The sequence below is a fragment of the Chinchilla lanigera genome, unplaced genomic scaffold, assembly GCF_000276665.1.
Source record: "Chinchilla lanigera isolate Chin_1 unplaced genomic scaffold, ChiLan1.0 scaffold00105, whole genome shotgun sequence".
Lineage (NCBI taxonomy): Eukaryota > Metazoa > Chordata > Mammalia > Rodentia > Chinchillidae > Chinchilla > Chinchilla lanigera.
Window position 1 is genome coordinate 330,841 of NW_004955506.1, and position 15,870 is coordinate 346,710.

Consider the following 15,870-nt stretch of genomic DNA (forward strand, 5'->3'; position numbering starts at 1 on the left):
ACAGGATAGTTAACATAGTTGTTCTACTGTCTTCTATTTCTTTGCTGAAAGAAAACTGTCAATGAGTCCTTGATTGATCAATACTGCATGTCTCTATCTGTATTCATGAGAAACCACTTTGAAGATATCAATATGTAATGCAACAAGCATTGTTAATTTCCTACCACTTTGTTTGTAACTCTGTATTGTCTGTACTGTCTTTTGCTATTTTGTAAACTGCTGTCTGTCTCTTAACGTTTTCCTCCTTTTATTTTTAAAATTAAAAAAAAAATTTTTTAAATTTTTAAAAAAGACTTGCTGTTATTAATAAAACAAGTTTGGTATTCTAAATACATTCTCAGAATCAACAAATGTATTATTCTTACATTCTAATGATAGCTTTGCTTTTTCAAATCCATAAAATTATGTTTTCTATGGAAAGGAAATCAACAAACAATTTCTGCTTTCATTCAACATCTGCCACCAAGAAACGCGGGCTCCAGTAATTACTGTAAAAGTTCACCCTCCACACAGAATTCCTAGAGTCCCCCGTCCATTTCTCTGTCCTGCTTATTATTTTACACTGGAACCTGAACCAGCAAGAAGATGAAGCAAATGAGAAGAAATCCTAAATCACCTCCCACCCTAGCGAGGGCCTGTAGCAGCATCCTAGTCATGGTCACTTTGACCACCCTTTCAAGGCAGCAGAACAGGGCCTCCACTCTGTGCCTGCAGACCCCTGCCTCTGCCCAGGAAAGCTGGCCAGGGTCCAGTTCCAGCTACACAATGGACCACTGAGGAGAGCCCCAAACCTAGTGGGCCCAGTGCCTCAGCCAAAGACAATGAGGTCTCCAGGACAGTCTCTAGGGCTAGCCCCTGAGCATCTCCCTCCCCTCAGGTCCTCCCCAAGGCCTCAGCCCCTGCCACCTTTTTACTAAGACTCTTCACAAGCAGTTCTGCAGCTGCACATGTGATCTACAGGCTGAGCAGAGTTCCCTGCCTGGTGCTACCGGCCATCCCAGGGTATAAGGGGGCCAGGCACACACTACCCTCCACACAGCTCTCTCTGTGCTCAGCATTAACACTCAGGAGACTGGGAAACAAGGATTCCCCACGCTAGGGGTGGTCCTCCAGCCACCAGGGCAGCAGCTGTAAGACTAGCCCACTCACTGCAGCTTTTGGTTGCCAGCCATCCTACAGTCTCCGAGATGCAGCTCAGAGAAGCCCCAGCAACCCACTGCTAAGAACAGTCAGCAATCTGGGCAAGAAGATGGCAGGTGGCCTTGCTCTCGGACTCACAGTAGACATGCCCTCTAAACTGCCACAGCTGAGAACTAAGGATGGTCCACAGAGATCCCCATAGCAGGAGCAAGCAGTATATACTACAGGCAGAGGTGATCAGACTGAGCTAGAAGTCTGGCACAAACTCCCACCAAGTCAGTTTTTGCCTTTACAAGTAAACATCTTAAAACAGCTGCTGCCTCATCCACACAATTCACCAAACTTCACAGGACACAGAACAAACATAACAATGCCTAGGAACCACTGCTTTCCATTACTGCAGGCTTCCAAGTTAATCCAACATGACAAGTGTGTGTCCACAGTTGCAACAGGGTTTTGAAGAGTATTTTGATTTGGACTCAATTCTTAAAAACTACTTTCACACTTAAAGACCAAAACTGGCTTGGCTAGAAATACTAGTATGTCTCAAATACAAATAGGTTTAACAATACCGGTTACATATATAAATAGGAACGCACCTCCCCAAACCACGGCTCTTGAGGCGTGGCCCTCCACTGCCCCAGCAGGATGGCTGTGCCACACAAGGCAGGGTTCTGCCCAGCATGGCAGAGGGAGGTGAGAAGCCAGGCCAGCCTCAGGCCAGGCTGCTGGGGCAAGACCTACTGTGGGCATCTCCACAGCACAGACCCAGGCCCCCTCAAGTCCGGGGAATGTTGCACTGCTCACTCAGTGAGGAACAGAGCTCACCAGTACTCTGTTTCTTATTTGTGCAGTATCCTCAACACTCAAAAACAAAACCCTGCTTTCACCTGAGCAAAAATAATCCTGTCATTCTGATTTTTTTTCCAGTGCTGAGGATGAACCCAAGGTTTCACAAACACTGAGTACATGCCCTAAACTCCCAGCCCGGAAGTAAAAAAAGCTTTGAATACCAGACTAATAATTAGTATCCATCCACCTTTTCACAAACTGAAAATCACATATTTCTTCAAGTAAAATATGAGCTGAGCCCTGTCTTTGGTTGAATGTCCCTGAAACATAAACAAGCCAGAGCCCTGGCCACACAGTGACACACTGCACAGCACTTCAGGGTCACAGCACAAGTGGCCCACCGTGAGGGCTGGCCTCTCTGGGCAGCACAAGGCTGTACAGTGTCTCCCTCTATAAGCCGGGCCTCAGAAGCCCAGGGAGAACAAGACATAGCTTTGAGCAATGCTTGCCATTTCCTGATTTTTCAGGACAATCTTGCCCTCGAGGAAGAGATCTCACTGAACCAATCCCCAGGCCCCTGCAGCCCACGCTGCCAGACCGGTTTGCCGTGGAGGCGAGAGTCAGGAGCTGCCCCGGGCAGGGGTGGGAGCACACGTCAACTAGGACTCGGCTTACCAAAGAGTTTCAGGTGAGGAAATCGCTGAAAGGCAATGGTCAGAGCACGCTGGCACCTGAGCACAGGCCTTTTCTGTCCTTCCTGCAAACTAGCTTTTGATCACCGGTCAGAAGGAATTTTCTAGACAATGAACACTGTCCACTGCATTGTCACAGTACACGTCTCCGCTGCTGTATCACAAATCTGCTTTCCAAGAAACACTACTCTCCCACCCTCAGCTGTCTGTGTACAAGGCTGAGGAAAGACTGGCTCTTGAAAGCAACCAACACAACTTCAAAACGTGAAAAAAATCAGACTAAAAAACTCCTCGAGACAGATAATAGAAAACAGGGAAACAATCTTTTGCAAACCAGAAGATGGAGAGTTAGGGGAGAGAGAGGAGGGGAAAGGACGTGAAAAGAACCAAGTTGTGTTCTATACATGTACCAGTCCCCACAGGGCATGTAACCAATATGTACTACAAACATACTTATAAAAATAATAAATCAGAGAGGAGTGATATAAATTCACACTGAGGCAGGATAACAGTTAATCCAAATTTCTTCAGCAAAAAATCAGGGATATGAGCCACTGTGCTCTGCACTGATATCTTTGAGAACTTAGCACTCAGGAGTACAAGAGGCCAGTGGCCTCCCATCTACTCCCAGATCTTCCTGTCAGACATTGCTATTCTGCTTAGAAAAGTACATTTTGATCTCAACTGTCTACTTTTATAGGATACTCTGGAGAGTTTGTGAAAGTAAAGGTACCAAGATTTTATCCGGTGCCAGAATTAATGGGCTTAAAAGCTGCTAATTAAAGTGTGGTCACTCATGCTGAGCTGAGTGGGGCAGGCCTGGAGGCACACCCCAACCGATACTAGCTCAGGCTTGGGCTCGGGCTCGTGCTTGGGCGGGTGGCACAGGCTCCCAGGCAGGGAGGCCAGCAGAGAGCTTCCTGACTCACCTCCACCTCCCCCGCCACATGCCTGGAGTCTGCAGGGCCGAGGAAGGCAGGGCACCACAGGTTCCCTCAAACTTGCCGAACCAGCCTGCAACCTGCAGCAGGCACAGCCCCAAGGAACAGGCTGACCTGCCCAGGTGGGCATGGGCCAAGGGGCAAGGGGCCTTCTTCGGCAGAAACTCGACAGGCAGCACCACAGCTGGTGACTCCTGGGCTAATCCAAAGACTATGTAGATGGAGCAACCATGGCAGCTAAGGCTTCCCCATGCCCATGTGAGTTTCTACAGACAAATGCAGGACATCGTCACACACTAATCACTCTCCAGCTATGGAAGTTACGGCTGTCCTAGAGAATTGCACCCTTTCTGAACTGAGGCACCTAGCTACACTGTGGGCCGCAGCCCAGCTCAGAAACATGGCTTTCATGCCACCTACTAGGTCCCAACACAGGCCATACATCTTCTAAAGTATGCCCCAAGGGAAATTCAGTCCACACCGTTCTGGGAAGACCATCACCCAGTCCTCTGGCCCACATAGCACAGTCACACTCACAATGTCCCAAGGGCACATTTACTGGCCATTTCTCCCAAAGTCACTGTGGAGCTCACACAGTATTGTGACATCAGTACAGAAGCTGAAGAAAGCATACAGGCCCCAGGAAACCTTTTCCACAGGTCTACTGCACCGCAGACACCCTTCAAGAACAGGGCCCATGCTCGCAGTGACAGAGCCCTAGCCTGAGTAGACAGACTCCCTCGGCTCCCTCACCCCCTCTGCAGCATCCGCCCCCACCAAAGTGCTCTGGAACAGAAGCCAGACACTACCAATCTAAAGGAGTTTCACTATTCTGAGACAGTTCACATAAACAACAGCAAAATGTTTTTCTTTTGATCCCTGGTTACTGGATCAGCTACCAGAAAGTTGAGGAGCAAGACAAAAAGTGGGAGGACAAAACCTTTCCCGAAACAGCATGGACAACCAAACTTCCATCCACAGGGCAGAGCAGCAACAGTAGAGCAGGGCTCATGAAAGCCCATCTGCAGCCAGCCCAGTTGCAGTGGGAAGAGCTGGCCACAAGGACAATGGACAGAGGCACAGTCACACCTGCTCTCCACTACTCCAGGTCTCACTGTCCTCAGAAAAGACACTTTCCACAAGCACCCCCCAACACAAGCACCCTGCAGCCCCGCCGTACCCATCAAGGGTAGATAAGCCCATAAGGGAAAGACACCTCCTCAGCTTCTTCAGAAGCACCTTACTTATCTCCTAGGGCAGGGACAGGATTCTCCTGTGGGGTCTCTTCAACTGGGAGACGGCCCCAGGGCAGCCCTGCAGGGACTGCAGTGCGCACAGGCCTGCCTCTGACCCTGATAAACTCAAGGTACAAAGAGATACTGAAAGAAGAGAGCTCCTGTCACAGCAGCCTTGAACCCAGCCTGGTATGACCCCAGGGCCACCCGTGGCTGTCCTGCAGTGTGCTGATGGCCAGATGGCAGGTGGCCATGGGCCTCATCAGAAGTACCAGGGAGGGCCTCAGCCAGAGACAACCCAGGACAGCCACAGAACCAGAGCACCCCAGGCAGCGTTCCCCTGCTTGGCAGGCTCAACCGTACAGTCACTCATCCTCCTGGGCATTGTATAAAAGACCCAGCATGGCCACCTAATAACCTGCAGCCTTGTATATGCTGAGAAAGACTCACCACTGAGCCACAACACACGCATGCGGGGCAAGTGCTTACCAGTGAACTACATACCCAGCCCTTTTCTATATTTTATTTTTTATTTTGAGACAAAGTCTTGCTAATTTGCCCAGATGAGGCTTGAATTTATGATTCTCCTTCCTCAGCCTCCAGAGTAGCTGGGATCATAGGTATACACCACAAGGCCTGGCTCAAGTCTAACTCTCACCTGGTTCCTTTTCCAAGTCACAGTTATCAGACAAATCTCTGTGTATCACACGACGAGGGTGGGTATGCAGCTCCTTCCAGTCCCTCTTTAGCCCCTCAGAACACTCCACCTCAAGGAACCAGTCACCTACCAAACTAGCACAACGAAACTTAAAGAGATTCCTATACTACAACACCACTATTTTGTATCTTTCCAAGTAAAAAATACCAACTCCTAAAAGCTAGGCAGGATGGCACAGGCTCAAGACCTCTACCAGGAACCTCTTCCCAGGAACCCGGCTTCCTCCCCTCGGGTTATAACCATAGTCCAGAACACCACAGCCCACATTGGGCCCTGGGATCCCACCTTCCCAGGGACTCAGCAACCTGCCGCTGTGGCCTCTCTCCCCAGGGCACCTTGCTCTACATAGAGCTCCCTGAGGAGGCTGAGTGATGCAGCAGTCTGTGGACACCAGCAGAATACTGCCCCGCCCCACCTCCAACACCCCTGTGTTCTGAACTCTCCAGAGGCAGCTGTGAATGGACCTTCCTGAGTACCCCCTCCCCACTGGTGCTTCCTGACTGCTCCCCAGAACATGGGTCCACAGGGAGGGGCTGACTGGGCACTGCCTTCCACTGACCCCTGAAACCTAAACCCCTGCCCTTTAAGAACACAATGCCCTCAAGATGACAGGCACAACCCAAAGGCTCACCTGGCAATGGCAGCCACAAACGGTGCCAGCTCCTGCGGGTCATAGGCACGTGCAAAGGCCCAGCACACGTAGCAAGCAGCATCCCTGACGTTGGCACCTACACTGCAGGCTCCCCGCTTCTCCTCGTAGGTCACAGCTCTGAGGATCACGGCAACCACTGTGGAAGACACAGACAGTGAGGGCTGGCATGCCACAGTGCAGCACCGACAGTGTCTGACTATAGGAGAAAACCCCACGGGAAGAGGGAAGCCCACACCTCAAAGCAGATGACAGTCAGGTAGGGAAACAGCAATTCCTTCAGAGGGGCACCAACTCCCTGCTGAGCTCCAAGGACTGAGGCTGACCTGAGCATTACGAAGGTGAAAACCACATGTGATATGACAGAGACCTGAGTTCCGTGGGGCCCTGGGTGCCCACGGATAAGGCAGAAGGATCTAACCCTTGTCTCCTGGCAGCAGCAGGGCCTCAACAGCCTCCAGGGAAGAGGCCATGCACAGCACTACAGCCTCAGGAGCAAGGGCTCCAAGGCAGCAAACTCAGCCCTTGGCTGCTATGTGGGCTTCACCATCTGTAGTGCTTGCAACCATCACAGTGGCATGAGGTACACTGCAGAAAGTATGTGTGCTCCTGTGAACACTGAAGTCACACGTGTGACTGCTGACAAGGATCACAGCAGAGTCTGAGACCTGTGAGTCCAAGTACACAGCAAGCCATTTCCAGATCAACCTGGGGTTCACTAGCCACCTAGTTGGTGGCTACATGCTGTGCTTGTAAACAAGCTACAGTCTGTGGAGGTCACCCCAGGCCAACCAGGAGTGGAAGATAAGCCCCTAACGGCAGCCACAGGATGCAGATCCAACAGCCAGCAGCAGACAGACACTGCCCAGTACAACCCGTTAGCCTGCTCCACAGCACCACTCATGGCTGCCCACACCCATCCTCTGGGAAACAGCACCTAGACAAAAATCACCAAAGTCACGAAAAGCAGGACTACAAATGTTATACAGAATGTCCTTCTGCCTTTCTGCTCTAAAGATTTTTACTGTATATAATAGCACCCAACATACTGATAGGATTCCAGACAGTTTATTTTATATATATACAGTAATTATTTCTAAAAAATTATAAATTTGCTATTTATAGGTTTACTTAAAACTATACCTATGAACTCTCAAAAGTAAAAGCCTCACAGACACTGATATTGGTTATGTCTACTTCCACTAGGAGGGAAGCCCAGGCCTGCACACAGGACAAGCCACGGGCCAGGGCCACACAGCTTCCTGCGGAAATAAAGGAACCATGAGGTTCCCACAGATTCCAAGGCCACCCAGCCTGGTCCTGGCCTCCTCTTCACCCTGCTATAACCCCAGCAAGGCCCAGCCCCCTGCCAAGTCTCACTCTCTCACCCCAACACACCTCGGTCCCTCACAGACACCTAGGAGGCCACCCAGTGGGCCAGAGACAGTCTATCTCCCAAGTATGCTCAGAACAGTCACAACAAAGCTGCTGCCCTTGACTTTTCCAAGTCTCATGCCAGCAGCCACGCTGCACCCCAGTCCTTCCTGCCCAATCCACCCACAGAAGGCACAATGAGGTCATACAAACCAACTTGCTAGCTCCCTCTCGAGACCCCATCCCACCCAGCCCCAAGCCACTCAACCCCCACAGCAGAGTGGACACTGGGCCTCCCCACAGGGTAAGAAGCCACAGCACCCAGGGACCTTCTGAGCTGCCAAGAGCACCAGGGGCTGAGCCTGGTTATCTGCAGCACTGCCTGTGGCCCCTGTAAACTCCTCACACCCACCTTCTCCACACAGAGCATTCCATCAGGCTCACAGGAGCCGTAAAAAGGCAAACCCAACAAAGCTGCAGCAGCCACATCTAACCAAGACCTCACCTAGAGCTGAAACAAGCCTGTAATGCCGGCAAGGCATACACTGTCCCACCTGGAGAAATGCAGCTAACCTGGAATTACTCCCAATGTGCTGGTGTCACTCAAATTCACTTGGTGGCCAAGCAACGTCACGATAGTGGCACTGGGAGGGCAGGGCCATGAGGTGAAGCTTCTGCTGAACTGACTCCCTGGACTCCCTCATAGATGCTCTGGGCAAGGCCAGCCGGCAAGTCCATGGCCTCAGGGAAACTTGGATGCCCTCTCCAAGTGTCAACTTACTATTCCACTGGGCAAAATCAATTTCCGAGCAGACAGCTACAAGAGGCGGTGGCAGCAGTTCCAAGCCCTCCACATGGGTCCCATACCAGCTCCACAGAAGCTGCTGCTCAGCACCACCCAAGAGTACCCTGTGCAGCACTGTGAAGCCCAGCAGGGAGGCGAGTTTCTGCTTCCAGGCTGAAGTGAGATTGTTCTGCAAAATGCCCTTTGCACTGGCTACGGAGACTAAGCACAAAAATCATAAACCAGCCACAAAAATCATAAATGACAGGTCTGTATCTGCTAACAACCCCTGTCTCAATACGGAGACACTCTCAGGGTTGGGAGGACCCACTTGTGGGTATCCAGTCTACATCTCTGCCTAGAGGGAGCCAGCCTGTACAGGGGTGCAGGAGCCAGAGCTCATACACCCACTACAGCCTGATTGCCATCCGGCCATGTTGTGGGCACTGCCTGGACTTCCAATGTCAGCAGGTACTAAGTCAAAGGAGCAGACAGCAGAGCCCACGGGGCCGTGGCCCACTACCAGCACTGTCGCATGTCATGTGTCACACATCCTCACGACTGTCCTGTACTCTTCCAAGACACCCAAGGACCTCCACAAGCCACAGCAAACATCAGGGTTTGAAGCACAGCCACTTACGAGATCCAGACACCACAGGCCAGCTGAGCGAAGGGGTTACTCTGCCACAGGCTGCTGGGAAGGTCTCTGACTTGCAGAAAGTGGAGCAGCTTGAGTGAGACAGCAAGATGACAGACCCCATAACCAGAAAAGGAAACCAGCTGTTGGCTCTGACTCGCCCATGACAGCGAGAGTGCAGCCTGTGCCACCTAAGGGAAGCTCCAGGAGACAAGGCCAGGCCAGCCTCAGTGGCACCTGGAAATGGGTGCACCCAAGTCTGAGGCATCTGGACCAGAAACTCTTTGCACTAAATTCTAGATAAAGTCATTATCAGAGAAAAGATTCAAAAGCTAACAGCTCTTTCCACAGCCAACAGATTTAAAATAAGGAAACTGTTCACTAGCTCTGAACAAAACCCTTTCTCATGGTTCCAATTACACGCTGCAAATGCATGTCAGATATTACCTACCCAGAGGGCTTCCTTTTGGCTACCCAGAGCCCAATGATGTAACCTAAATGCCCTTCTCCCAGACAGCGCGTCATCTGCTTAATGCCAACTGCCCAAGGAGAAGCAGCCTCTAGGAAAGAAGCACCTCAGCTCTCCAAGCTCCATGACCCACTACAGGGTCCACAGAGCCTGAGTGCCCAGGGATGGAGGACCGGGCATCCTCTACAGATGCAGAAACAACCCACCCACAGCACTCACTCTTCATGAGCAGCCACTAAATGGCATTCACATTGAGGCAAGCCACCACTCACACATCAGTGCCCTGTGTGGCTCCAGCAGGCATGCCTGGTACAGACCAGAGGCCTTGCTCGACTCTCCGCCCTGAACTGGACAGTGGGGAGTGCATACAGCTGATGGGCCAGTGGCAATAAAGACACTTTCTCAGAGGTGAGTGTGAAGACTCCCCTAGCACAGGCTGGACCTCACATTGGAGGGCCTCCAGACTGCACCTGTGCACCCCACAACAGAGCCAGTGGGAGCAATCAGCCTTTCAGAGCTGCAAAACTCGCCACTCATACCAACAGCCATTATGCCACCCTCAAGAATGCAGTCTGGCTCGTTCAGAAAAATGCCCATGCTGAGGTCGCTGTGGGCAGGAGGAAATAAGGGGTAGAACACCTACAGGATGTGGCAGGGCTGCCAGAGGCCCTCACTGGGTTGTAGCTGCAACACCCAAAACTATAGGAAGGGGAGCATAGACATGAGCACCACACCTACCCTTGGACGGCCAGACACTGGCCCCAGGGCACCCGCTCTGTACCAGGCACAACCCGCAGGTGTCGCCTGGCTCTGCCTCCCCATAGGCCTCAGGTACTCACCCAGTCCGGTGGGCTCACTCTCCTTCCAAGCAAAGGCCCACGTCTGTGAGGTCCAGAAATCTGCCCCCGGCCCACCACACATATGCAGACGGCGAGGTGACCTCTCCCAGCCAGGTGTCCTAGGGTCCCACAGCCCTGATTGGGGACACTGTTTTTACCATGCCACAAATCAGGCACAGCAAAGACCCTTCACTGAAGAAATGCAGGTCCATGTCAGCCAATGTGTCCCCTGGAGGACCTTCAAAAATGCTAAGAGTCTCAGAACAAGATGGAGGCAAAAGACAACCACATCCTGACCCAGTACCAAGGGCAAAACTTGCCATGCCATACCCAATATGCCCTCTAAGAGCCTCACAGCACCCACACCCACTACCCTATACTTAGCACTCTCTGGGGATGCACCAGCAGGACACACAAGTCGACATCTCTTCCAACAGTGGGAGACTTGGGAAACTCAAGTGGCAGACAGTAGGAAATCCAGATGCACTCTGGTAGCCTTACACCTCACATATCACCCGTCCAAGTCTGTGCTACTCTGAGAAGCCCCTATCTCTAGCCCATCAGCCCCTGCACTTGTGCTGCTCACAGGGGGAGGAATTCCAGGGCCAACCTTTCAGAATACCCTGTTGAAACACTAAAAAAATAAATTTTCACTGGGTGTAGGGTAGTGCAAGTTTGAGGCCAGCCTGTGCAACACAGACTAACATAGACTAGACCCTGTCTCAAAAAGATATGCATATTTTTGACAAGTCTGGGCACCTGCCTGTCTAGCAGGGCAGGAGCCACCTTGGAATCTCAGCCATCATCTACAGCACAGGTTCTGGGCAAGGAACCAGTCTGTGGCCTGTGAGATGAAATAGTTCCCAAGGTCCATCTGAGGGCTGACAGCCAACCCAACAAGATACCATGGAGATACCCAAGTCACTTCCACTATGCCCCCCTCACCAACACAATCTCGCAATCTCACAAGGCCTCGACCTAAGGACTTGAGGCCTCTGCCAAAGTAAGTGTGTAAGTGAATGGCTCCTCTTCCATGTTTCCCAGGACAGGCTTGCCCACCCCATCCGTGGACCACATTGTGTGCTGTCCAAACAAAGCCAGTTTAGAGCATCCTTGCAAGGAAGTAAAGGGGCATGTTTCTCACAATGGTCCAGGATGGAGTGTGCCACAAGCCCACCACATGAGGGGTGGGGTCTGCCTCCAAGGATGTCCCACATTTCCCCATGAAAGTGCTGTCGGCTGGCAGAGGCACTCAGCATGTCCCCACCACTAGTCACAGCCAGGGCACAGGCCCACAGCTCTCACAGCCACACAGGACACTGGCTTCCAGCAAAGCTGCCCACCACTCACTATGGTTGAGGCCCTTTCTTTTCAAGCAACCCCCACTGTTCTTTACTATTTAAATACCCCCAGGATTTCTGAAGGACCATCACTTCTACCAAGAATGACAATAGCTCCTTCTGTCCACACTGGTTCATTGCCCTCACTATGGATCAGCAGTCGCCACAGGGACAAGAGTGACAGGCCACCGGCAGAGTGTATATGCAGGGACACCACAAGGGAGCCACCTCCAGGGGCAAGGGTGTGATCCTGGGCTCACAGTGCCACTGGCACTGAAACACCCTCCGCTAATGACAGAGTGGCCTGGTACAACAACTTAAAAGAAGGAAAAACAAGCGTCCTGGAGGATTAAAGGCTTAACCAGGAAGTCAGGACCAGTTCTGCCCTGACTCATGACCACGGGTCCCCAGCTCCAGGGCCCAGACCTCCAGGGCCCGAGACAGTGTCCCTGGCTCCAACCCTTGGAACACTGGAGGACCTTGATGACCATGGGGCTCAAGACACGCCCTGATCCAAGCTTCAAGTCAGCAACCCCAACCCACAGGGCCAAGGGAGAGGTTGGCGCAAAGGTCAAATAGGATGCACATCTGAAAAGGCAGTACATCCCCAGTGCACAGCTAATGATACACCTTGCATTTTTGTCTTTAGCCGACCTACCTGAGTTCTTTCTACCAAACACACCGCAAGTCTGCAAATCTATTGGGTTACTGCCTGACAGCTGAGATGACATAGTCCACAGGTAGGACCTGGATTCTTCCTGCCACTTCCCTGCAGAGCAGCAGCTCCCAAACAGTGCTCAGATGCCTGGCTCTGATTCTGAATTCTAGTTTCCACCATCTGTCCGAACCACGGGCTCTCTCAGATCCCTTAGTACTCTGGTCACAAAGCAGCTCCACACCCCAAAATCGCAGCCTGTGCACTGCACACAGAACTTGACACTCACACTCCACCAGACTTCTTTTCCCTGAAAACCAAGAGTTGTTGGGGCTTGTGGAGGGCAGCCCTCAAGACCTTGGGGCCTCACCACACACAACACATCACAGGTGGGTTGTGGGAGTAAGGCTGTGGCCCAGGCTCCCATGCAGGACCTGACAGCCCCATCACACTACAGCACAGGCCAAGAGTCACACGTGTCCAGGTAGCAGGCCCATTCCCACCACAGCTCTTCGTACACCACGGGGGCCAGAGAACACAGGAAACCTTCTCCCTCCGGCATGCTTTCCCAGGAGACACACACAGGCTGCCAGTCCTGCAGCACCATGTGGAGAGGTCGAAATGCTCTGTGGCCACAGCAATCTTAAAATGGGAGAAATGGACCCATTTGTGTGTCTGGACAAATGTCTGTTTCTCCTTTGCCAAGGTTTTTTGTTTTGTTTTGTTTTTGGTACCGGAAATTGAACTCAGGACCTTGTGCTTGCCAGGCAGGTGCACACAAATGGACCCTTCCAAATGGACAATTACAATTCTGAAATGGCTGTCTCAGCTGCACGACTCTCCCACCAAGGCAGCCCACCGTGCTTCCTATCCCCGTCCTGCAGGCCCAGCAAGCAAGACACAGAGGACAGCAAAACAGCCGACACACAGTCAGTGGGAGCAAGCTTAGCAGAAAAGGAAGGGGTTTTTTAACCAGATAGCATGGCTTTTCATTAAAAGATCCATAAACATCCTTTATCAAAATGGTACAAATGTCATCAGTGTCAAAAACCACAGAAAGCTGTGGGTGGAGCCAAACCCTGAGTGCTCCACACAGTCCAGCAAAATGGCACTGTCCACACTCACACACCACAGTTCTGCTCTGACCCAAAGCTGAGCCCAGCTTTCAAAATGACAAAGACAAACTGCTGCATGGCACAGCAGACAGCTCTACAGTTTACATAGCTCCCACAGATGTGGGTCAAACATAAACCCTGAGATGCACACCACTTTGACATGCTGACATTTTTCTTCCATTAAATGATAAATTCTTCATATAGACTCTCAACTCCAATTAAACAACTACCGAAAACTAAAAACCAAACAGATTAAAGACATCCCTTAAAATCTGATACATATGAATTTGTTAATGTAGACATACACACACACACACACACACACACACACACTCTTGTACCCAAAGCTTTGTTTGCATAAAAAGAATTAAAAATTAAGAATTAAGACAATGGTACAACTTTTGCATTAAAATAGTACAACGTGAAATATAGTCAAGGGTAGAGAAGACCAATAGGGTGGGAGAAACTAGCTGCAAATCCTATAAGGGTTTTTAGTATCCAGACTACAGTAAGGACTTTTACAATTCAATAATAAAAGGACAGGTTAAAAACTGGACAAAGGACCAGGGATATAGCTCAGCAGCCCAAGCACCTGCCTGGCAAGCACAAGGTCCTGAGTTCAATTTCCGGTACCAAAAACAAAACAAAACAAAAAAAACCTTGGCAAAGGAGAAACAGACATTTGTCCAGACACACAAACAGCCAACAAGCATGTGAGAAGATGCTCAACATCAGAAAAGGACATGCAAATCAAAATCATAGCAAGATGCATCTTCACGCCCACTAGATTGGGTATAATGTTTTCACAAAGGAAAATAAAAGGTATTAGTGAGAGTGCAGAGAAACCCGTCTGTGTGCACTGCTTGGGGAAAGGGCCGGAATGTGGAAGCTGCAGGACTGCTGTGGTGCAGCAAGGTGTCACCTCAAGGAACAGAAACAGGAATTCACCCACATCTGCACATCTGCAGCAGCACTGTCCAGGAGGCAGGGAAACCGGGATGCCATCACTGACAAGTGGATACATAACAATGGCTCATGCAAGGGATGAGACAGCACTCTGCCTAAGCTGGAACAGCAGCCTGAGATGCAGTGAACCTTGACACTGTCACACTCAGTACAAAAAGCCATGGCCCAAAAGGTCACACTGTAAAGATTTTACTCTCAGAGAACCTGCACAACAATAAATTCAGAGAAACTAAGCACAGGCTGTAGAGGACGAGGTGGTGGCAGTGCTGGGCCCCTGGCTCTCTCTAGGTGATAATGATGTCCCGGCACAAGAAGGAAGAGGTAGCTGGTAACAATACGCATGCACCTGATGCTTCTGAACTACTGACTTTTAAGTGGTCAGTGTTGAACTTTATATGAAATTTCCCACCAATTTTTTAAGAGTCACTACAAAGTGGTTTTTTAAGAACCCCTTACCCATCATTCCAGACACTTGATCCCGAAGCCCTCAAGTGATGCAGGCAAGAACAAGCTACCAGCATCACAGTGGTCCATGTGACTTAAGGAAGGGACCCTGAAGTGGACAGCCCACTAGGGGATGGAGCGTGAACAGGCTAAGAGCCAGTTTGGACAGGGGTTCAGCACCATGGGATGAGAAAAGCCACAGGGCAGTGCTATGGTCTGAATGACTGTGTCCCCCCTCACCCCCAAAACTCACATGCAGAAGTCCTAACCCTGAAGATAATGGGGGGAGAGGCCTTCTGGCCAGTGATGTGTGAACACCATTAAAGTCCAGAGACTCCAGAGAACTCCTTCCCCCGTCACAGGAGGACACAGAAAAGTGGGGGCCCTTGGTGACCTAAGAAGTGGCCTCAAGGCACTAATCCTGCTACCATGACCAGTGGCACCTCTTCCAAAACTGCAAGAGATCAGTGTCTGGTTCTCAGGGCACACAGTCACGGTGTCCTGCTAAGCAAGACAGGCAGGCCCTGCACGGGCATCTTCATGGGGCCAGGGGAAGGGGCATCAGAAAACAAACACATGCACATCTGATCTAAACCAACAAGGGGCTTAGATACCAGCACTTTCACATAATAGCTTTCAAAACTCTATATGAGATGTTTAATAAAACAAATTAAAAATGACCTACCCATAAGATACAAAAATGGCCAAGCAATTTTAGACATGTTTAAAAACCATTATACACACAGTGAATCATATACAAAAGTCTAATGCACTAACACATACAAACTCACCGAAATTAAAAACACAATGTCTGGCTTTGACATAGGAAAAGCAGGTAATACAATCTGGTAGAGATGAAGACAGAACTGAAGAGTTTATAGAGCATGAAAGTCAGAAGGACAAGGGGCCAGAAAGGCAGAATGACAATTTTCCAGGACTACTGAAATATGTAAGTTAGATACAGAAAACAACTACACAAATAAGAGAAACCAAAATCTAAATACATGTTGAAACTGCCAAACTCCAGAAACAACGAAAGTCCCAAGCACAGCCCTAAAGAAGAGGCAGCTCTCACATGGG

The 15,870-nt window shown here is 50.5% G+C and overlaps 1 protein-coding gene across 2 annotated transcripts in view; it reads right to left on the minus strand.

Moving 5' to 3' along the window:
- Positions 1-15,870, minus strand: part of Tbcd (tubulin folding cofactor D) — a 160,437-nt gene that overhangs the window by 57,072 nt on the left and 87,495 nt on the right. For both annotated transcript variants that reach the window (XM_013506004.1, XM_005407182.2), the window contains exon 14: positions 6,150-6,306. In XM_013506004.1, the coding sequence (XP_013361458.1) occupies positions 6,150-6,306 (157 nt within the window). The remainder of the gene's footprint in view (positions 1-6,149; positions 6,307-15,870) is intronic.